General features: G+C 42.7%; 1 protein-coding gene across 1 annotated transcript in view; it reads left to right on the top strand.

Annotated features, from left to right (window-relative positions):
• The window catches only part of LOC130364892 (neuronal acetylcholine receptor subunit alpha-7-like), a 191,326-nt gene that overhangs the window by 59,489 nt on the left and 108,043 nt on the right, over window positions 1–23,794 (top strand). Inside the window, exons 2-4 of the mRNA XM_056568819.1 lie at window positions 12,674–12,813; window positions 17,484–17,528; window positions 20,932–21,041. Of these exons, the coding sequence (XP_056424794.1) occupies window positions 12,674–12,813; window positions 17,484–17,528; window positions 20,932–21,041 (295 nt within the window). The remainder of the gene's footprint in view (window positions 1–12,673; window positions 12,814–17,483; window positions 17,529–20,931; window positions 21,042–23,794) is intronic.

The raw sequence follows: 23,794 nt of genomic DNA, 5'->3' as shown, positions 1-23,794 counted from the left end.
CGTGGGGGGGGGGGGGGGTGCTGTTCTGGCACCATGGGGGCTTCCTAAATACAACATGGGCCCCGAAAAACCATGACAGCAAAATTTGTTTTAGAAAATCCCAGTTACTCTTTCCCTCTTGAGCCATGTTGTGAGCCTGCAGAGCACTTTATGTCAACATATGAGGTATTTCCATACTCAAGAGAAATTGGGCTACAAATTCCCAAGAATAGCAGCAAAGTGGAGGAGGAAAATCTGAATCTGCATTTTTTACACTCCAGAAAAAAAAGTGGTCAAAAAGTCACATATATGCAAAAGTGTTATTGATAAAAGCTACAGATCATATTGACCCCCAGTATAAAGAGAATAGGTCAGTTTTACTGTACAAACTACATCCCTACGCGCAAATTTGCAAAACTAAGGTTTTCTTTTCAATTTCCCACCAATTGGTCTTCCAAAAAACAAGCCTTCGTTTGGCTCTGTGGATTGAAAAATAAGGTTTTTAATAGTTATGGCTTTGTCCTCAAGGCCAAATGGGCTATGTCCTTAAGGGATTAAATTTAAATGAATGTACTGTCCTTCTTACTATTTGACTATATGTTGACTTGAAGGGGTACTCTGGCCCTAAGACATCTTATCCCCTATCCAAAGGATAGGGGATAAGATGTCTGACCGCAGGGGTCCCGCCGCTGGGGACCCCCGCAATCTTGCATTCAGCACCCACCTCGGGGAGCTGCACGCCGCGCTGCGAGCTCAGAATCTGCCATGTAATAACCACGGGGCCGGAGTATCGTGACACCACGACTCCGCCCCCGTGTATAACTTTCTGGCACCAGTTGGTACTTTCCACCGAAGTACCTTTTTAACAACACATACTACAAGAAACTGACACAAGACCCCACCCAAGATTATATCATGGAGCTGAGAAAATTGATGAAGTCCTTCGCAAAGGACTCATAAAAAGGATTAGGGGCACTCATACCCACCAGTTCTAAAACAGGGTCATTCTACAGTACATTCTTACAAAATCCACAAATCCCAGGAAGACCAAAAGCTTATCTCTTCAAAATACTCCAAGTCCAACAAGAAAAGTGTTACAAGATTTGTGGTCAGGACCTGATAACCTGAGTGTGAACCCTACCTAATAACACCAAACCTAACTAAGCAGCTTGTGTTGTGCCATAACCATTGCAAAGGGAATGTGCCTTTAAGGGGGCATACCCTGGTAGTAATGAAGTGAAAAAGTGGAGGGTTGGGCGGGTGAACTTCTTACCCATGTCAGAGTGGGAGGGCCGGTGCCATGTTATATGTGAGCACAGGGTCCTCCCAAAAACACAGCTGTCACGCCCCCTCTCATAGGCTTGCATTGAGGGGGCGGAGCGGGAGAACGTCACACGGGAGGGGAGCCGTGTTGTCACAATGCTCCGTCCCCGTGATCGACAGCAATCATACCCGGAACGAACACGCTCCGGGGACTGATTTTAACAGGGTGCGGCATGCAAGATCACGGGGGTCCCCAGTGGCGGGACCCCCGCGATCAGGCATCTTATCCCCTATCCTTTGGATAGGGGATAAGATGTCTAAGTGCCGGAGTACCCCTTTAACACTTGTGGTCAGGACCTGATAGCCAGAGTGTGAACCCTATCTAATAACACCAAACCTAACTAAGTGGCTTGTGTTGTGGCACAACTGCTGCAAAGGGAATATGCCTTTAAGGGGGCAAAAATCACAGACAACTGTAAACGTTTTACAGGAATTTTATTTAACCATTCACAAAACCAAATGTTCAAAAGCTTTAGACATTTCTTTTTGAGGATTAGGTGTGTATTGATTAAAACAAGAAGATTTCCAGCGCCCTAGTTTCTAATCACGTGGGCTGGAACTTAGGTTGCGGCACCCATTCAGAAAGAATGCCCAGAGATGCTGGCTAGGTTCAAACCTAAATTAGAGATCAAAATGCGAACGTGCTTGATGAACTGAGATGTGGATAATGCTGCTGTGGGAGAAGGTAACAAAGGATCGTCAAACATAGAGATGAGCGAATCGAAGCTGACGAACCCGAATTCACGCGAATCGCTTCATTAAACTCCATTTTACAATGTTCCAGGCTCCAGGGCATCTAAAATGGCAGATCCACATGTCAGTACATGGGGCAAGGGACACTGGGAAGTGGGAAGGGAAGTAGGCAGTATGACCCTGAATCACATGCAGGATGCAACCTGTCAGCAACCAGTCACCCCTGTGATGTCACAGCCCTATATAATCGGCAGCCATATTGCGGCCAGCCACTTCATTCATTACACTGCAGAGAGATAGGATGGACAGCCTGTGTGTGTGTGCTACAGCAGAGAAAAGAGCATTCCAGCAGCGTTTAACATCCTCCTAGTCACATCAGCGTTCTCGTGGACGGAGAGCATTGTTTTTTTTCACTGAAAAGGATTTTTACTGCAGCTGCAGGCATTAACCTCCCAGTCAATTTCTTCGGCATAGTATTACAGAGAGGGGCAAATAGCTGTGTGTTGCCTCATACATTTCAACAAGCTGCCTCAACTTCATATACCTTAGCAGAGGAGGAAGGAATAATTTTTCAGCGCAATTCAGTGTCTTTGTTCCACAAAAAATCATACTGGGTGTTTAGTACATAGCTTTTTGTGCAATTTTGTGTTTAGTACATAGCTTTTTTTGGCTGCAGCACTGTTGTGTACTGCTGGTGTAAATTTTTTAGGCGCATTGTAGCGCATTTTTCTGCCCTCATAAGTGCATACCGCATATGTACATCTAAGTACTGTACTATTTTTTACCTGTTAATCTGTCAAGGGCCTACATTCTGTGAAAGTCCAGGCAAAAGTACTCATCAGCTGGTGTTGTACTCAGATACTTTTTAAAGTGTACTGTAGAGCATTCTTCTGTCTTAACTGTGCATACCACATACCTACATCTAAGTACTGTACTCTTTTGTTCCTGTTAATCTGTCAAGGGCCTAGATACTGTGAAAGGACAGCCAAAAGTGCACACCTGCTGCTGTTCTACACAAATACTGTTTTAAGCATAGTGAAGTGTATTGTACTCCCCTCAGATACGCACTAAGTATGTCAGGCAGAGAAGTGCCAGGATGTGCACAGAGGCCTAAATCCTTCAGACAGATCTCAGCAGACTATGGGCGAGTGGCTAAAGGAGCGAGAGGCCTGAGGTCCCGTTATCAGCTAGCGGTCGTGTTTCGACCAGCAACCCATCTGCCGTCGGTTGGTTAACACGGTCATCCACTTCATCACAAGTGACATCTGACACCCCCAGTCAACAGTCGGTGGGTTCCTCAGGCACAACCCTCAGTTGGCATGACCCAGGAGCAGTCCCTGTCCTTCCATTGCCTCTTTCCTATGCTGTTCCCACTCCTACAGAAGTATTTATGCTGTAAGTTCAGCTTCACTATTCACTGAGGACGATCTAATAGAGGACAGTCAGCAGCTACTGCCCAGCCAAGAAGTGGAGGAGACATCTGCCGCTTCCTCCGCTAGGCGGGCAAGTAGTGATGAGAAGAGTGACATGGGAGGCGGTGTTGCCAGGGTTCAGGGTCCTGAAGCAGACACTGTTGCGGAACCTGAGGAGGACATCAGTGACGTGCAGACACTTGTTGATGATGATGAAGCCGATCGCAATTGGGAGCCGGGTGCAGAAGGGGCTTCATCATCATCAGGAGAAGAGAGTTGCAGGTTGCCCGTGAGGCAGCAGCTGAGCCAGCAAGGCGGTAGCATGGTTGGCAGTCAGCGTGGTGGCAGAATTGGAAATTCTCGAGCCAAACGTGCCCGGGGGAGACCACCGGATTCGCGGCAGCCTACCTTCCCGGGAGGTAGTGGAACAGGTTTCCTGGAGATGGCGGCAATAGCAGTCAATTAGTGCCTACCAAACATACATCTTCTATACAGATTTCAATATTCACCTTTTCATGTTAGGGGTTATTAGGCCCCTTGTGTACTTCTGCTGCTGCCTGATCCAGGCTGTGTGTTTCAGCAACTATATGGTTTAGTGATGCTGCTGGGCCTGTGCCTAAAAAATGTTGATGTTAGCACTAGCTAACATCCATCTTCTATACAGATTTCAACATTAACATTTTAATGTTAGGGTTGTGAAGCCCTCTTGTAAACTCATGCTGATGCCTGCTCCAGGCTGTGTTTTTCAGGAACTACTGTGCTTAGTGATGCTGCTGGGCTTGGGCCTTAAATTCTTTGATAGTACGAGGTAACATACCTCTTCAATAGAGATTTCAACATTGATCTTTCAATCTTAGGGGTTATGAAACCCTCTTGTGTGTCTCAGGAACTTCTTGGCTTATTGATGCTGCTGGGCTTGGGCCTTACATTTTTGGATGTTAGCACTAGCTTACATACATGCTTCATTGAGATTTCAATGTTTATCTTTCAATGTTAGGGGTTGTGAACCCCTCTTGTGTACTCATGCTGCTGCCTGCTCCTGTATGTGTCATATAGCAACTACATGGTGTTACGCCGAGCGCTCCGGGTCCCTGCTCCTCCCCGGAGCGCTCGCGGCGTTCTCCTCTCTGCAGCACCCCGGTCAGACCCGCTGACCGGGAGCGCTGCACTGACATTCACGATGGGGATGCGATTTGCATAGCGGGACGCGCCCGCTCGCGAATCGCATCCCAAGCCACTTACCCGTCCTGCTCCCCGGTTGTCAGGAAAAGGACCTTGATCTCTGGGCACCTCTCTCCTAGTATCCTTTGCAATCTACCCCTGTGCCTCCCGCCGAGGAGGCTATGCAAGTGGATCGGTCTCGCCTGACCCATGAAGAGAGAACTCGCCGCAGAGATAAAAATGTATGTCTGTACTGCACTAGTACCAAACATTTCTTGATGGATTGCCCTATTCGTCCTCCACGTCTGGGAAACGCACGCACCCTGTTCAAATGGGAGTGGCGTCCCTTGGTGTGAATTCTGCTTCTCCATGTCTCACTGTGCCCTTGCGGATTGCTCCTTCTGCCAACTCCTTCTCAGCTGTGGCCTTCTTGGACTCTGGTTCTGCTGGAAATTTTATTCTGGCCTCTTTGGTTAATAGGTTCTGCATCCCGGTGACCCGTCTCGTCAAGCCGCTCTACATTTCTTCGGTCAACGGAGTGAACTTGGACTGCACTGTGCGTTACTGCACAGAGTCCTTGCTTATGAGCATTGGACTGCATCACGAGAAAATTGAATTTTTTGTTCTGCCCAACTGCACCTCTGAAGTCCTCCTCGGTCTGCCATGGCTCCAGTGTCATTCTCCCACCCTTGACTGGACCACCGTGGAGATCAAGAATTGGGGTCCTGCTTGTCACAAACGATGCCTCACATCTGCTCCTCATAGCCCCCTTCCTGGTGACACTCTGCCCCGTGACAAGCTTCACCCTCTGCCCCCCCTCCCCATTCCCACTTCTTCTGGTTTACCTGCCGCTGATGTAGCTACCCAGGACTTCTTTTTGTTCCGGAAGGAAACTCAAGAGTCGTCCCCTATGTTCTCGTCTCATTTGAAGGGACAAGGAGACAAAAAGAGGGGGAGACCTAAGGGGGGGGTACTGTTACGCCGAGCGCTCCGGGTCCCTGCTCCTCCCCGGAGCGCTCACGGCATTCTCCTCTCTGCGGAGCCCCGGTCAGACCCGCTGACCGGGAGCGCTGCACTGACATTCACGATGCGGATGCGATTCGCATAGCGGGACGCGCCCGCTCGCGAATCGCTTCCCAAGCCACTTACCCGTCCCGGTCCCCGGCTGTCACGTTCTGGTGCACGCGGCTCCGCTCTCTAGGGCGCGCGCGCGCCAGCTCTCTAAGATTTAAAGGGCCAGTGCACCAATGAGTGGTGCCTGGCCCAATCAGCCTAATTAGCTTCCACCTGCTCCCTGTCCATATAACCTCACTTCCCCTTCACTTCCTTGCCGGATCTTGTTGCCTTGTGCCAGAGAAAGCGTTTAGTGTTGTCCAAAGCCTGTGTTCCAGATCTTCTGCTGTTGCCCCTGACTACGATCCTTGCTGCCTGCCCTGACCTTCTGCTACGTCCGACCTTGCTCTTGCCTAATCCCTTGTACCGCGCCTATCTCAGCAGTCAGAGAGGTTGAGCCGTTGCCGGTGGATACGACCTGGTTGCTACCGCCGCTGCAAGACCATCCCGCTTTGCGGCGGGCTCTGGTGAATACCAGTAGCAACTTAGAACCGGTCCACCGGCACGGTCCACGCCAATCCCTCTCTGACACAAAGGATCCACCTCCAGCCAGCCGAATCCTAACACATGGTTTAGTTATGCTGCTGGGCCTAGGACATTATCTATATATGTTTATGGTAGCACTAGGTTCCATACATCTTCAATTGAAATTTCAAAATTCATCTTTTATTCTTAGAGATTGTGAGGCCCTATTGTCTCCTCATCTGCCGCCAACTCCAGGCTGTGCCATTCAGACACTATATGGTTTCCTCATGCTTCAGTCATTCAGCCAACTCCAGGCTGTGTCATTCAGCCAACATATTTACTGATGCTACTGGGCCTGGGCTTAAACATTTTTGTTATAGTAGCACTAGCTACCCAAAATCTTCAGTTTTAAATTTCAAACTACGTCTTTTTTTCTTAGGGATTGTGAAGCCCTGGGGTCTCCTCATGCTTCAGCCAACTCATTGCTGTGCCATTCAAATACTAAATGGTCTCCTCCTACTGATGCCACCTCCAGGCTCTGTCATTGTGCTGCCATGTGACATGTGACTCCTTGTTAGATTAGGTCCTTCGTACCCACACGTCGGGGCCTGGGACAGTAAAACTTGGGAGTTAAAAGTTCCATTTCAAAATCCTCAATTTCAATATCTTAGATTCCCATTAAAAATTCTTATATTTCAATGTTCTCCTCATGCTTTTGCCAACTCCAGACTGTGCCATTCAGGCAATATATGGTTTACTGATGCTGCAGGGGCTGGGGCTGGAAATAAAAATTTTGTTATGGTAGCACTAGCTACCCAAAATCTTCGGTTTAAATTTCAGAATTCATTTTATAATCTTAGGGATTGTGAAGACCTAGTGTCTACTTAAGCTGCTGCCAACTCTTGGGTGTGCCATTCAAACACTATATGGTCTCCTCATGCTACCAACACCTCCACACTGTGTCATTCAGCCACTATATCGTCTCCTCATGCTGCCAACACCTCCACGTTATGTCATTCAGCCACAATATGTTCTCCTCATGCTGCCAACCCCTCCACTCTGTGTCAAGCAGCCACTATATGGTCTCCTCATGCTTCAGCCTCATCCAAGCTGTGTCATTCAGCCACTATATGGTCTCCTCATGCAGATGCCACCTCCAGGCTCTGTCATTGTGCCGCTCTGCAGCAGTTATTCCAAAAGCGATGCCTGTAATCTGCATTTTATTCTGAATAACAGTATTATTTCACTCCACCACCACACTCCATATGCATGTTAGAACACAGCAAAGTGTTCTACACCCCTATTGAGTCTCTCTGTAGGCCAGAAATAACCTTTTTTAATGTAGATTCACCGCAAATAAATGTTTTCAAAAAATTTGGCGAATCGTCCGAATCGAATTTTTCAAAAGTTTGCTCATCTCTAGTCATACTTTTTGCTTTGTAGAGCTGTAGACAGATCCCGTAGCACCCGTACAGGACACCAAGCATAGGTAGTAGGGAAATACCTAATCAACATGGGGGCACCCATTTGGGATGTCTTGGTAACTGGGAGAGAAAGAACAAAGTGATCAGAGCACCAAGAGAGATGGCTACGCTCAATGTATCTGGCCTTACTGTTTACACAGGTAAATTCCCCAACCTGAAGGAATACGTAAAAGCCAAGATAAATGGCTGCTTTCAATATTAAACTATGAAACAACCCAAACTGATTCCTGGTAAGCATGTCAGAAGTCCCTAAAACACTGACCAGAGATAGGTCTAACCGTAGCCTTACTTTTGTTCTGTTTTAACACCCCTCTCAAAGCTGCTTTTATCACATGAACTGAAAAGATAGAATCTCTGCTAGGATGTTCCAGCACTAAGAGATGCTGGATACCTGCCAAGTAGGATTTAATAGTATTGTATGACAATTTGAGTTCAGTGAGGCAAAAGCCACTGAAAGCAAATACATATTCAATCAATTCCATATCACCTGGTGGGTGAGTATGCTGAAATCTGAAGAACGTGTTCCAGGCAGTGTTGTAAATTCTAGAGGTGTTGGTCGATAGTGATGCAGAGACAAGCTTACAGGCGGTGTTAAGATGGTGTGATAATCAATGATTAATGAGGTGTACAGGGGAAGTGCAGCCCCTATGCGATCGGCTTCCGGCATGACCTGAAAAAACATTGGAAATTTTGCTGTGAAATAGCATCTGCAGCAACATTAACTGAGCTTCTAATATGTGAGCAAATGTAACAAAAATTATGGTGTAAGGAAAGTAGTACAAATTTCCTAGCAAAAGACATTACACAACTAAACTTGGATCTGCTTTTTGTAAGTGTGTCTACAGTCTCTTTCGGCCACCTGTCTGCTAGCCAGTGAGAACCAAATATTGCCGCAAAGCCAACACTAGATGAAGCATCACAAAATACTTTAGGGGATCGGCTGCTGGAATAAAGAAAGATATGCCATTCCAGGTGTTAAACATTGTGATCTAAGTGAATTTGATGTCCTGCTGCGGGGCTGTTGGTAGAAGCTCTAACAAACGGGAAATAAAAGAATGACCCAAAGGGATCATTCGCATGGTGAAATTCAACATACCCAACAAGGATTGTAGCTCTTTCTTGGTGACGATGTGGGATCTGGAGAAATTGGAAATTACTTCCTTAATTCTACAAAGCTTCTCTTCTGGCAATTTGGCTATCATGCGCTGTGAAACCAGGACTATACATAGGAAGGTTAGACTGGTAGCTGGCCCTTCTACTTTGTTAGCTGACACCAGCACCCGCATCTGAAAAAACACTGTCAGTAACGTGGACAGATCGGAAGGAGGTCTGTCAGGACCCTCAATTAGCAGGAAATCATCTTAGTAGTGGATGACATGCTGGCAAGCAAACTGTTCTTCCAAAATCCAGTGAAGGGCCTAAACAAATATGTAAAAGAGCCAGGGGCTGCTCCTGGATCCGAATGTGAGCTTTGTGGCAAAATAGTAATGCTCTCTCCATTTTAACCCATGCCACTGCCATAATTCGGGCATTATGGAAAGGAGCTTAAAGGCGTTCGAACTATCAGCCTTAGGCTGGGTTCACACTACGTTTTTCAACTAAGGTTCCCGCATACGTTTTCTATCAAAAACCGTATGGGGAAAAAAACGGATGGAACAGTATGGGGAAAAAGTAAACCGTATGGGTTTTTAAACAGTATACTGTTTTTAAAAGTGCATACTGTTCCGTCCGTTTTTGTAGAAAAAAAAAACCATACGTATTTGAAAATTTTGTCCATTTTTAATGGGAGGGGTCTTGGGTGGGGACTTTAGGATTCAAATGCGCATGTGCAAAGTAAAAACGTATACGTTTTTCCCGTATGGAACCGTATACATGTGCGTTTCCCATTGACGTCCATGTTAAAAAAACCGTATGCAGTTGCAGTACGGTTTTTAAACCGGAGTCAAAACCGTGGTTGACCACGATTTTGTCTCCGGTTTAAAAACCGTACTGCAACCGCATACGTTTTTTTAACATGGACGTCAATGGGAAACGCACATGTATACGGTTCCATACGGGAAAAACGTATACGTTTTTACTTTGCACATGCGCATTTGAATCCTAAAGTCCCCACCCAAGACCCCTCCCATTAAAAATGGACAAAATTTTCAAAAACGTATGGGTTTTTTTTCTACAAAAACGGACGGAACAGTATGCACTTTTAAAAACAGTATACTGTTTAAAAACCCATACGGTTTACTTTTTCCCATACTGTTCCATCCGTTTTTTCCCCATACGGTTTTTGATAGAAAACGTATGCGGGAACCTTAGTTGAAAAACGTAGTGTGAACCCAGACAGATTTGAACCAGCACTTGACTGGATAATGATAGCTATTACCTGGTCAATGGAGGCATACTTTAAAGATACTTCATCTGCCGGTATCAAGGAGTTGAGACTAGGGACTTGGGAAGAATAAGGTGCGGAAAGATCATAAATTAAACACTTTTTATTACTGAATTTCTCAGACACAACCCCATTGGGGCTAATTCTACAACATTCAAACGGAGGTACCCTGAATGGACCTATCAGAAACCCCTTGTCCAATTCTACTTGAACTAAGGAATCTACTGTGCTGGGATCATTCTAAGCAGACATCAAGTTACTGCACTCAAATGTCTGATCTGGCAAGGCGACTAGGCCTGTATGGAAGCCCTGTATGAAGCCCCTGACAAGAAACTGCGCAAACTGGGTATCTGCGTGAGGCTGTAGGCATAAGGCTAAATAATCAGTGTCGATCACGCTTAGTCATGCAAACTTAGACGATTTTTGGGGACAGGCTATTTTCGTGTGTGATCTGAAACAATTCACACAGACATGGAGTAGGCGACACTGATTATAGTGACATGTGGAGAAGTTAAAATTATTGCATATTTGGGATTTACTTCAGTATTTTATTGGTCTGCCTAGCTTGTCTAAAGACCCTAAAACCCTCCTGGTACCAGATGTGGAAGGTGGGAGTTGTCGGGATGGACAAGCCTCAGTGGGAGTGTTAACACTATTACACCACTCTGCCATATGGGATATTGACTGGCAGAGGGAACAAGTTGGAGCTTTTAGGCCAGCAAAGTGCCGACAGAAGATCTCTGTATCTATGTTCGCCCAATTGGTAATAAATTGAAACTGAAACAAGGCTGCTGCCGCTTTAGCTGAACATTTCCATAAAAGGCTGCATCATATGTATGGTATTAACTGTCTCTTTTCCCATTTCTCTGACTGAATCTGAGAAGTTGTGTACTACATTGATAATCATGTACTAGGCTGATATTATAGTATACAGTTTATTGGTGATATTGTGTCACATGTGGATGTATGGGGTGTCTTTCCCCAGAGAGGGATTTCTATCTTTAATTAATTTTAAAATGATTTAATAGTATATTAAAAAAGTATATCATTTTTATATTGTATAAGTGACTTCAGTGTTCTTGGCTCTACTATATTTTCACAAGATGTAGACTTAGTGAGATGCTCAATGATCTTTAAATGTGTGGGGCCTTTTTTGTCTTGCTGTTATATAACTTGTAACACCATAGACCACTTTATGGGTTTTTTTCAGCTGTATAGGAAACATTGCCAAAAAGATTCTCTAGCAAATACTAAAATAAGATAATTAAAAAAATCTGGAACTAGAAAAACAGAGTTGCTTTCTTCCAAAAGCAGTCCTCAGGTTGTGTGTGGTATTACAGCTCAGTTCCATTGAAGTGAATGAAGACAAATTGTAATACCAATCACAACCTGAGGACAGGTATGGTGCTGTTTCAAGAAATTAGCCCTGTTTTTCTATTCCTAGATAACCCCTTTAAGGAGCTTGTTCACACTGCTGTTGTGCTTCTGTTAAGGGAGCTCCGTTGGCCAGTTAAGTTAAGCGGAGAAAAAAAATACTGCATGCATAATGTTTTCTCCATTCAACTCTGGTAAAATACCAGATCACCGATGAGCCCCATTCAAGTCAATGGGATCCATCCGATGTCCGTTGTGCTCCAACCTGTTCTGAGTCTGTTTGGTGCAAAAAAAAAAGAGCTGAATGGACCCAGAACGGGACAGAGCACCACGGCAGTGTGAACTTAGCCTAAGGCTTTATGTAAGGTAATCAGCAAATACATAGGAGGTTATTTATCAATTTTGCCTGTTGAAAGTTTCTTTTTACCCTTTTTTTTCACTTTGGTTTTCGTGGACATGCACCAAATTTATCATTTGGTGCAAGTTGTTAGTAATTTTGGCTCAAATGTTGAAATCAGTTGTTCATAGCACCGTTTACACAGAACTTACCACCACAGAGGACAGCGTATTTTACCCTGTAGAGCGTATTTTACCCTGCAGAGCAGCCATTCTGGAGTCCCTCCTGCAGTATATAAGCAAGCGACATGAGTTATTTTCTTTTGTGGGGTTTATAGCCACCATGTGAAATGGATTTTATTTTCAACTTGAGTAGCTTTTAATTTTTTGGTTACTTTAGTGCTTAACTGTCCTGAACCTGTGTGGCCATGTCCAATGCTGGCTGAACGGAGGATGAAGGTCCCTCAGAGACAACTATGGAGGCGTCGCTGCTTTCACAAAAAAAATTTAATATATTTTGGCGCCTTTACATTTTCTGACATTGCTAAGTGTGTTTTCCATGTGCAAAATTTCTTGGCGGTGAATTGCGCAAAAAAAAAAAAACCTAAAGGCGCAAATTTGTGCCGAAGATTGATTGGCGCAAATGATTCATTACTGACCAAAGTTAAAATCACACACAGGACCATGTGATTTTGAGAAAGTTGTAAAAATGACAGTGGGGAAAATGCGCCAAACTTTGGCACAAAAAGACACTGCGCCAAAGTATTGCGCCAAAGTTACATGAAAAAAAACACATAAATCCTTTGATAAATCCCTCCCATAGTACTTTTATTTATGTTATTATTTATTTATATTATTACATATATTTTTATATATTTACATAACTCATTATTATTATGATTATTAATATTATTATTATTATGTGATTATTATTATGTAATTTTCTATAGGCTCCCATCAAGGTGAATACCAAAGGAAACTTTACAGGGAACTGCTGAGAAATTACAATCGCCTAGAAAGACCTGTAGTGAATGACTCCCAGCCCTTACTTGTAGAACTACAGCTTTCTCTTCTACAAATAATAGATGTGGTAAGTCAAATTCACTTTTGCAAAATTGAAATCTTAAAACTATGTTGTTCTTCTCCCTTCTTGCAAGCGACACTTTCATTTTATTACTTTTATGGTTTTATGCTCTTAGGGATTTTTTGTACACAGACGGAATAAGAAAAAGATATAAAAAAAATTGCAAAAAGAAATGAATAAAAACCTGTGTTATGACATGTTATTTTATGAAGACTAAAATAATTTTAAATCCAATTTATAAAAAATATTTTCTCTTGAAGTAATAATACTTTTTAAAAGCTGGAAATAGGAGCAACTGAACAAAATAAAAATATCAGATAAACTTCTCTTCGTGGCACTGTTACTTAGGCTCCTGCAGACCTCTCCATCACTACTGCAGCCATCCCCAGCTTCTATAGAAACAAAATCCCCATCCTTTACACTGCCATCCTGCTCCTTCTGCCAATACTGTGTCTGTGGTTGCTCTGTGTGCCCACATTACTGTACCCACAGCGCTGTTCAATAACCCCAAGTACTCTGGATATAATATAGCCTAACGGCAAGGCTTAAGTTCCCAGTTGGGGTAAAACTACGAAATAATGGGCTTAAGGGTGCGTTCACACGCTCTTTGTTTTTGCGGGTTTTCCGCAGCGTATTTGAAAGAGGCGGGCTCTTCTCGGCTGTCCATAGCAGATTGTCTGCGGCGGAATTTACGCAGCGGAAAATCCGCTGCAAGCCCCATTGAAGTCAGTAGGGACTGCGGCGGATTTTCCGCAGCGTAAATTCCGCCACGGACAATCTGCTATGGACAGCCGAGAAGAGCCCGCCTCTTTCAAATACGCTGCGGAAAACCCGCAAAAACAAAGAGCGTGTGAACGCACCCTTAACCATTACTTGAAATGAATCCAGATTATACTATCACATAGACTGTGCCCCCCCCCCCCCCCCTCCTCTCTTACATTATACTGCTGTTCATTGCTTGGTCCGATGCACAACACACACCAATTGAGCCTAATGGACCCCTTTGATTTTAATAAGGTCTATCAAGTTTCTAGCTGGTGTCCATAATTTCACTGGATCTTAACTGTACAAAAAAAAACAACATTGACTATGATTTTTTACCTGGTTATTTGAACATATTCTATTACAGACACTACAAATTCGGGTATAATTCGGGTATAAACCTACCCTTACCTCCCACTCCTCAGTTGTGCTGTAGCTAGAGATGAAAGGACCTTTGATGACATCATTAATGGTCCTTAATGTGGACCTGTCAGCAAATTATCTGTGTATAGTGAACTAAAACAATGGCTGTATAGGGCTTTTGCCCTGGACCTGTGCATACTTTTGCTTAATATTTGGCCCATTCACTTGTTAGCAACACCTCTTGGGCTGCTCGAGACGTATCCTGACAATACTAAAAACTTCCTGACAGGTGTGTATGATCTTTAATGTATGTCATAAAAGCCTATATTGGCCATTTCAATGTAGAGTAACTGTTAGTGTAGCATTATTGTTATTTTTGCATGCTGGTAGCAGTGTATTTCTGCCTAGAGGTCAACACTGTCTGCCACTTGAAATGTGTTTTTTTATGTGTAGAGATCCATACCAATACCATCTGTTATTTAAAAGACTTTTATATAACGTTATTAATGCTTTACTTGTTTTACTCCATGGCAAAATGACACATAAAATGTCTTATTTCAGCCTTACATGAACCTTACTCTTCTTATGGCAAAACTACTGGCTGCATCTTTTTTGTGTACGCTAACATTCTGAGACAGTTCTGCCTTTGTATTACAGTGTTTACTTTCGCCTAGCAAAGACGAAATGTACGCTTCATTTACTGGCAAAGAAATTGTGCTTCATGCATTCAGTAGTAATACTGTAAGGCACAGTAAGTTTAGAAGGCATCCTATTGAAGAACAGTAAACATTGCTTTTACACAAAAGTTTGGGAAATTATCATGTTAAACATACGCAAAAAATACATTGAAAAATGTGATACACAAAGTGCTAAATAAATTGCTTGGAGCAAGCCTGTCTTTCCAGGGCACAGCAGGATATGCGTTCTACCAATTTCAGGATAAAGAAATAATTTTATATAAGCAACAAATATAAATTTTTGACGTAAATATCACATCCCTACTCATTAAAGGGGTACTTTGGCCCTAAGATGTCTGATTGTGGGGGTCCCACCGTTGGGGACCCCAGCAATCTCTCATGCAGCATGCCCTATCATCTGCCTCACGGAGCGAAGATCGCTCTGTGTCTGATGACTCACGATCACGGGGTCGGAGTATTGTGACGTCACGGCTCCACCCCCATAGACTTTCATTGAGGGGCGGAGCTGTAACGTCACGATACTCCGGCCCCAGGATCAGACATCTTATCAACTATTCTTTGGATAGGGGATAAGATGTTTTAGGGCCTGAGTACCCCTTTAAAGTAAGAATGTGATATTTATGTCAGAAACACATTGGGATTTAAGGGGTACTCCAGTGAAAAACATTTTTTTTAAATCAACTGGTGCCAGAACGTTAAACAGATTTGTAAATTACTTCTATTTAAAAATATGAATCCTTCCAGTACTTATCAGCTGCTGTATGCTCCACAGGAAGTTCTTTTCTTTTTAACCCCTTAACGACCATAGACGTGTATACACGTCCTGTGCCGTTAAGCAGGTATGGCTTGGGCTCCCCACTCGAGCCCGCGCCATACCGGCCGGCCCCCAGCTGATTCTTGCAGCCGAGGGCCGGGGTTAATAGCCGACATGCGGCCAGCTATTAACCCTTTAGATTGCCGCTGTCAAAGCTGACAGCAGCATCTAAAGGTACCTTTAACTGCTCCCTGGTGGTCCAGTGGGGTGAATCCACTGTGGAGGTAGCTGGAGGGCTTGCCTCACGTCCTGTGCTGGCTGTGGCCCTGACAATGATAAAGCCTGGCAGGACCAGGCTTTATCAATCGAGCGCAGAGCAAATCAAATGATTCCTCCTAAAATTGTAAAAAAAAAAAAAAAAAACATTTTTAACCCCTTCCCGCTATATGACGTATGCATACGTCATGAGTAGGTTCCCGCGATAGAACGCGGGGTCACGCGCTGACCCCGCCTCATATCGCGTCGGTCACGGCGGCTATCAATGGCCGGGGACCGCGGCTAATACCGGACATCACCGTTCGCGGTGATGCCCGGTATTAACCCTTCAGATGCGGCGATCAAAGTTGATCGCAGCGTCTAAAGTGAAAGTAAACTGTGCCGGTTAACTCAGTGGAGCTGTCCGAACGCCGAATGACTGCTCCATGCCTGAGATCCAGGCAGGAGCAGTCGAGTGCCGATAACGCAGATCAATGCCCGGCTGTTGCCAGGCAGTGATCTGTGTAGAATATCAGTGTGTGCAGTGTTATAGCCCCTTATGGGAGCTATAACATTGCAAAAAAAAGTGAAAATAAAGTGTTAATAAAGATCATTTAACCCCTTCCATAATAAAAGTCAGAATTACCCCCCTTTTCCCAATAAAAAAATAAAAGTGTAAATAAAAATAAAAATAAACATATGTGGTATCACATATCCAAAATAGCGTATTTTTGGTCACTTTTTATACCATAACAAAGTGAATAAAAAGTGATCAAAAAGTCTGATCAAAACAAAAATGATACCAATAAAAATGTCAGATCACGGCGCAAAAAATGAGCCCTCATAAAAGTTATAGGGGTCAGAAGAGGACATTTTTAAACATACACATTTTCCTGCATTTAGTTATGATTTTTTCCAGAAGTACGACAAAATCAAACCTTCATAAGTAGGTTATCATTTTAACCATAAGGACCTACAGAATAAAGATAAGGTGGAATTTTTACCGGAAAATGCACTTCATAGAAACGGAATCCCCCAAAAGTTACAAAATGTCATTTTTTTCTTCAGTTTTGTCGCACAATGATTTTTTTTCCGTTTCGCTGTAGATTTTTGGGTAAAATGACTGATGTCACTGTAAAGTAGAATTGGTGGTGCAAAAAATAAGCCATCATATGGATTTTTAGGTTCAAAATTGAAAGCGTTATGATTTTCAGAAGGTGATGAGGAAAAAATGAAAATGCAAAAACGGAAAATACCCTATGTCATTAAGGGGTTAAAGTTTAAAAACACACACATTAACCCCTTCCTTATTAAAATTCAAATCACCCCTTCTCCCAAATTCCAGATATAATTTATATAAACATAATAAAAATAAACATATTTAGTATAGTCGTGTGCATAAATATCCGAACTATAAAAATAAAAGGTTAATTAAAGCGCACTGTCAATGGCGTAAACATAAAAAAATCCAAAGTCCAAAATTGCATATTTGTGGTCACTTTGCATACCCTAAAATTTTTTATAAAAAAGTGATCAATAAGTCCGATCAAAACAATCATGGTACCGATAACTTCAGATCGCGGCAAAAAAAATTAGGCCTCATACCACCCCTTAAAAATACATTTTTTAATGTACAACACAAATAGAGAAACATCCACCATTACTAAGTAATAGCAATAATCAAACTCATCTCTCTTCTACACAATTAAATTTGACTTTCACTTTGAACTTTACAAATCCACATTAAAGTCACAAGATTTCTGCAAGGGGTTAAGGGAAATCATTGACAATTCCAATGTCATATTAGTAATCAGCATCCTAGTGATTTCTTCTTTCTCTTCCAGGATGAGAAGAACCAAGTTCTGATTACAAATGCGTGGCTACAATTTGTAAGTGCCCTCTTTAATGCATTCAATTACCTTACAGGATTTATTTAAGGAGATAATTATGTCTTACTGGTGAATTAGAAAATTACTGCACAATTAAAGAGGCATATTTATTCACATGCACATTTTGTAGGTTCATCAGCATAGGAAGCCAATTGAAATGATTGTCTGTAAAGGAGACTTCATTATGTTTCATTATAAATTGTTTTACGACTTGATTAAATGTTGGGCTGTGTAGTATATAGGTCTAAGCAATTGGGCTGTTTTGTAAAAATATGGCAACGGTCAAGATGACTCAAGGAACCATAAGGTTCTGGTGATCTAAGTCTGGTTCTCTTAAAGGAGTAGTCTCACGCAAAAAAAAAAGTATCCCCTATACGCAGAATAGATCACGGGGGGTCCGAGCACTGGAGATCCACCCCCCTGCAATCTACTGTATTGATCCCCAGGTCTTCCCTTGAGCAGCGCGCCAGGGCCCCTGCCCGAAGCGGAGGCCACCATGCCCCTTCATATATTTCTATGGAAGAGCCGAAGATAGCCGAACGGCTCTCCCATAGAGATGTGTGGAGGGGGCGTAGCGGCCCCGAGCGGTTAGGTGATAAGACTACTCCTTTAAACCAAGTGTTCTGTCTGGACACCAATAGTAAACATTCAGCCTATTTTGTCAACAAATAATCTTTATATAGTTACACCTTTATAAGACCAAATATAAACAGATCTGTAATAGCTCCAGTAGCTCTTAGCATTTTACAATATATTTGCATATCTGTGCTGGTGTTGGTGTAGATGTTATTTAAAATGTTAACTATTTGCTATAACCCTACTATGTATGGCTGAGGAGCAACAAATTGGAAACAATGCTGTCTATAGATAGGCCTCTCTTTGGCTAACAAAAGGTCATTGGCACACTGACACAGACGTTTTTTTTTCTTTTGGAGGATAGCTATTTTGCATACTTTTCCCTGGGAAAATTGCCTTAAAGGTAATTTGTCAGTTGTATTTGTTGCTGAGAGCTACAGTCATTATCGTATAGTGTTAGGGTATAGAATCATACTGTACTTTTTTGAAGCTGATGGTGGTTACCATAATTATAAAAATGTTTAGCCAAGTGTCAAGGAGGTGGTGCCTAACTGTTGAAGTGCCACAGTCTGGCACACCTTTTCACTTTCCCTCACCTCCCATCCCTTGCTTGATTAATGTTCAAATCCCCATACAGTACATCAGTCAGGGAGCGGCTGGGAGCTGAGGGTGAGTGAGGAGGTGTTTCAGATTAGCCCAACTCCTTGACACTTGGTTTAGAAATAAAAAGGTAATAAGTTAGAACCACCATCCACTCCAGGAGATGTACCATTTGCTTTCATACCCAAACAGTTATTCAACAGATTCCTTTAAAGACCCCCAACTAGCTTTATCTCAGCAAAGAAAATCAGCTTCTTTCCATTATTAATTCTTGTTAATGCCGAACATTGGGCAGGGATAGTGATGACTGCTTGTTCTTCATGTTTATATTTGCATAGTTGGGATATGCACCCATGCAAAAATTGCTGCAGCATATACATTCATGCTGTGTATACTATACATGTCCTTCTTCCTCCAAATGTAAGGAATATTGCTTCCTTCCTGCTATAGTGTGAACTAGGTTTTGGAGGGATCTTCTTTAGTGGAATATGTGTTAAATCCACAAGATTTATAGTAGCAGTGAAGTTAAAAAAAATCTCATCCACATGTTGAGGAGATAAAAACCCATAGAAATGATGTGTATAAATTGATCTGAAGTACGGATTACAAATCTACAGCATGCCAATTTTGGGTCAGGTAAGCTGTAGATTTTTTCGTGGATTTCCCTCATTAATGTCAAAGTCAAAACCTGCAAATATCCTGTAACTGCAGATTTAAATTTTTAAAAACTGTCTAAGGGTATGTTCACACTGGTAAAATAAAAGAAACATACAGAAAATATGCTTCAAAACATGACAACCCCCACCACCACCTCCACCACTGCCACAAAAACATGCAGTTTCCAGGTCATAGTGACTTCAATGAGAATGCTCAATAAATAAATAAATACCACAAAAAAATAGGCACTGAAAAAAAGTGACATGCCGTCAGTGCACACAACTGTTATAATTTCAATGTTGAAATATTGCAGGTTTTTTTTATACACCATTATACCAAGGCCCCGACAGATAGTAAAACTGTCCAATTCTAGAAAGTGCACACGGATAGACTTTGGATATGGATGATTTGTTTAGACTAACTATTATTTGGCTAAAATGTGCACCAGAATTTGTGTCATATTTTGGCACAGTTTTTGGCAAACCCCTTCTCCACAAAACCACACCCCCTTTTATATTGCTGCCATGCCCCTTTTCTAACAGGCAGAAAACAAATGCATTGAAAGCTCATAGTAAATAAGGTGGTTTTGGTCGCAATTGCGTCAAAAATTCAAGCATACTTGCAATAGTAAATCTAAGCACTATGGGGGTGATTACTAAGACTGGCATTTCACACACTAGTCTCGATGTCTCGAAAGTCCCTATGGCTGTAGCATTCAGCAGGTAGATTTAGAGGCTCCAACCTCTTAATGATTCAGACATTTCTGTGGCTTCTGCATATACAGTGGACAAAAATCTACACCAGCCTCCGAGATGGAGTCAATTTCCTCCACAATAGTTGCATATATTGTAATGAAGTCAACGTGGTGTTTTGCCCACCTTTAAAGGGGTATTCCAGGCAAAAACTTTTTAATATATATCAACTGGCTCCGGAAAGTTAAACAGATTTGTAAATTACTTCTATTAAAAAATCTAAATCCTTCCAATAGTTATTAGCTTCTGAAGTTTTCTGTCTAACTGCTCAATGATGATGTCACGTCCCGGGAGCTGTGCATGATGGGAGAATATCCCCATAGGAACTGCACAGCTCCCGGGACATGACATCATCATTGAGCAGTTAGACACAAAACAACAACTCAACTTCAGAAGCTAATAACTACTGGAAGGATTAAGATTTTTTAATAGAAGTGATTTACAAATCTGTTTAACTTTCCGGAGCCAGTTGATATATAAAAAAAAGTTTTGGCCTGAAGTACCCCTTTAAAAAAACAGGTACAAGTGGTGTAAAAGGGCAAAAAGTCTCAAAAGTGTGACTTTTCTATGCCTACCCCCTATTTGAGCAATAGCATCTGCTTTCCTTAGACTTTAATAAAACACATCATTCAAACATTTTTTTATGCCACTTTATTGATTTTTTTTCTTTACTCCGTTTGAACTCAGCCTAAAAGAAAAACTGTTTTTAATGTCCACTGAAACCAGTCAGAGCTAAGCTTTGACATTAACCAATAATTATGATACAAATAGTTTGGCTATCTTTAGAAGTGACTGTTTCTGTATTGTTTGTTCAACAGTACTGGAATGATGTCTATTTGACATGGGACCAAGCAGAGTACCCTGGAGTACAAACGCTGCGTTTTCCTTCTGATCAAATTTGGGTTCCAGACATTCTGTTATATAACAGGTAAAGTATCTTATGGCATGGTATTATTTTCTATAATGATGTAAGGTGTCCCAGTGCAGGACCTGTCCTGTACCATCCTTAAGTCCCCTCAGGAAGAGTCCCTTAGGTCCATTGGGTTCTCCTGCAGGGCTTCACCCTTGTTGTCTCATATAAATGCAATGTATATTCATTATGTGTATCTACTGTTCATATGTGTAAAGTTGTACAGTTTGTATAAAATGTATAGGACCTACCTTGGTCATGTGAACTACTGTCATGTGATATACCCAGAGTTCCTTGGGCACAGGAATCCCAGGCATTAACAACCAATGGGCTCTTATCTCCTGGACCTAAAGAAAGCATAAACTCCTGTATACTGCAAATCCATCTAATCTAGGCCAAAGCCTAAAGAAACGTAGCCACTTTTAAAACATGAGTTACAATTCTCTCTACAAATCCAGTGATTACTACTCAGATAAGGAATATATTAGTAGCACAGTGGCCTGCCTAAATATCTCAATAACTACAAGTCCAAGCAAGCCTGCGAGGTATCTTGTGTCCCGGTTGCCTCTGAAGGAACTGCATAATTGTAATGACTGTTCCCTAAGCATTTCAAGTAAAAGTTCCAGTTTATTCAGAATCCTTGCTGTGGACATTCCTTTATTACAAACTGTTTTTGGGTTGTTGACGGCAGTTACCATACCGGAATAACCACATCCTGGTGTCACGAACACTAACGGGTTAACAACATCTTGCCCCCATGGTTTTTACCACCAGACCCTGTTACATACTGCAACAGCCCAGTTACCACAGATGAAGCTAATCTGTTTATAAGGAGCTGTCTTTTTTTTTCTTCTACCTTCTGACAGGGGGGGGGGGGGGATGTGCAATTATGTGTTAAATTATTGGGGGAAAAAAGGAGCTGTCTCATGAACATAGCCAATATACATTTGCTTTATTAGGGCATATGGATGTCTTTAAAGGATAAGTCTCATGTACTGCATAAAAACGTATCACCTATCCGAAGGTTAGGGCATAAGTTTTAGATTGTGGGGGGTCTAAGCATTGGAGCCCCTGTGCTGTAGCTCAGGAGCACGTCACGACCTCCACCCGAAGTGGAGGCCGCCATGCCCCCTCCATTAAGCTCTATGGGAGAGTCGAATGTTACCGAATGATTCTCCCATAGAACTATATGGAGGAGGCGTGGCGGCCTCAGCTTCGGGCTGGGGTCGTAACCCGCTCCTGTGCTACAGCAGCAGGGGCTCCATACAGGAGATCACGGGGGGGCCCCAGCGCTCGGACCCCCGCGATCTAAAACTTAGCCCATATATGACACTTATCCTTTAAGGGGTCTCAACTAGATTCCTCCTCTGAGAGTCAAAATAAAGTGCCTCTTTTTAGCGCCATATTTTTCTCAGTATTATTCATCAGTATTTAAATGCCTAACCCATCAGGAGTGGGTCCTAAACAAGGGAGCGGTGCACTTTTTTTTAATCATAGTTTTTCTCTGTATAGGTTTAACTCCTTGGCTCATGTCTATTAGTTTGTTTGGAGCATTTTTTGTGAGGCATCAGCTGACTGATTAGTGTGGATCAGCCAATCTTGCTGTTCAGTTTAGGGCTCATTTTGAGTAGGAGTTACTTATTGGTTAGCCTCTCTTTTTAGATTCCAGTTTTTTGCTTTGTGGTGAGAATTATAATGTATGATCTGGAAGTCTTAACCCTGTATTCTTTGTATTTCTGTAGTATCTTGTTCTAGTCTACTTCTATTCCTTGTCAGCCTCTGGATTCTAGAGTCTTCTGTGCTTTTGTCATTTTGCAGATGAAGGTTTTCAGTAGGGACATTTTCAGCTACAGTGAGAGTCAGTGATGTCTGGTGTTAGGGTTAGTTTTCAAGGATAGATCTAGGGGAAGATTAACTCTACCACAGAAAGTGGCAATAAGAGGCATCTCAATACACATTTCCCTTACAGCTACTGCTGAAATAAGTTAGATAATTCTCATATACATCACATATATCAAAATAAAAGAAAAAGTCTCATGTGCAAAATGTTTTACTATAATGCCTGGGCTGCCTGGAAATAAAACAATAAACAGGACTCCCAGTATCTCTCTCTCCACTCCTCTGCCGTTGTCTTCTTCCTGGTCCAGCTGTGGTCAGCGTATCACAACGCATGTCAGCAAATCGCCTGCCGTAGTGATTACCCACCTCGGACAGCAATAGGCTGAGCGGCAGTGTGATGCATTGAGCCATGGCATTTGTTGCCTAGGCTTAGACGCTGCAGACGGCGATTTGCTGACATGCGATGTGATACACTGACCACGTCTGGACCAAGAAGAAGACAATGGTGGAGGAGCAGAGAGAGAGATACTGGGACATCGGGGGAGTATCAGCAGGTGAGTCCTGTTTATTGTTTTATTTGCAGGCAGCCCGGGCAATTTAGTAAAAAATTTTGCACATGAGACTTCTTCTTCAACCACTTGGGGACAAACCCCATTGTGACCTTAAGGACGGGGCTAATTTTCACTTATTCCCTTTCGTTTTTCCTCCCCCCTTCTAAAAATCATAACACTTTCAATTTTGCACCGGGTCCTGGCTGCCGGGTTTGAAGTGTGCTCTGCTCGTGAACGCGTTTCAAACCCCGGGAACGGGATGAGGACATACAGGTACGCCCTCCGTCCTTAAGTACCGAGACGCAAAGGCGCACCCCTACACCCTCCATCCCCAATAGGTTAAATCATTAAACACCTAATTTTGCTTGTTGAGAAAATTTG

The sequence above is a fragment of the Hyla sarda genome, chromosome 1 (genome assembly GCF_029499605.1).
Source record: "Hyla sarda isolate aHylSar1 chromosome 1, aHylSar1.hap1, whole genome shotgun sequence".
In the NCBI taxonomy this organism is placed as follows: Eukaryota; Metazoa; Chordata; class Amphibia; order Anura; family Hylidae; genus Hyla; species Hyla sarda.
The sequence above is the reverse complement of the archived record's forward strand: the minus strand, read 5'-3'. Positions and strand labels throughout refer to the sequence as shown.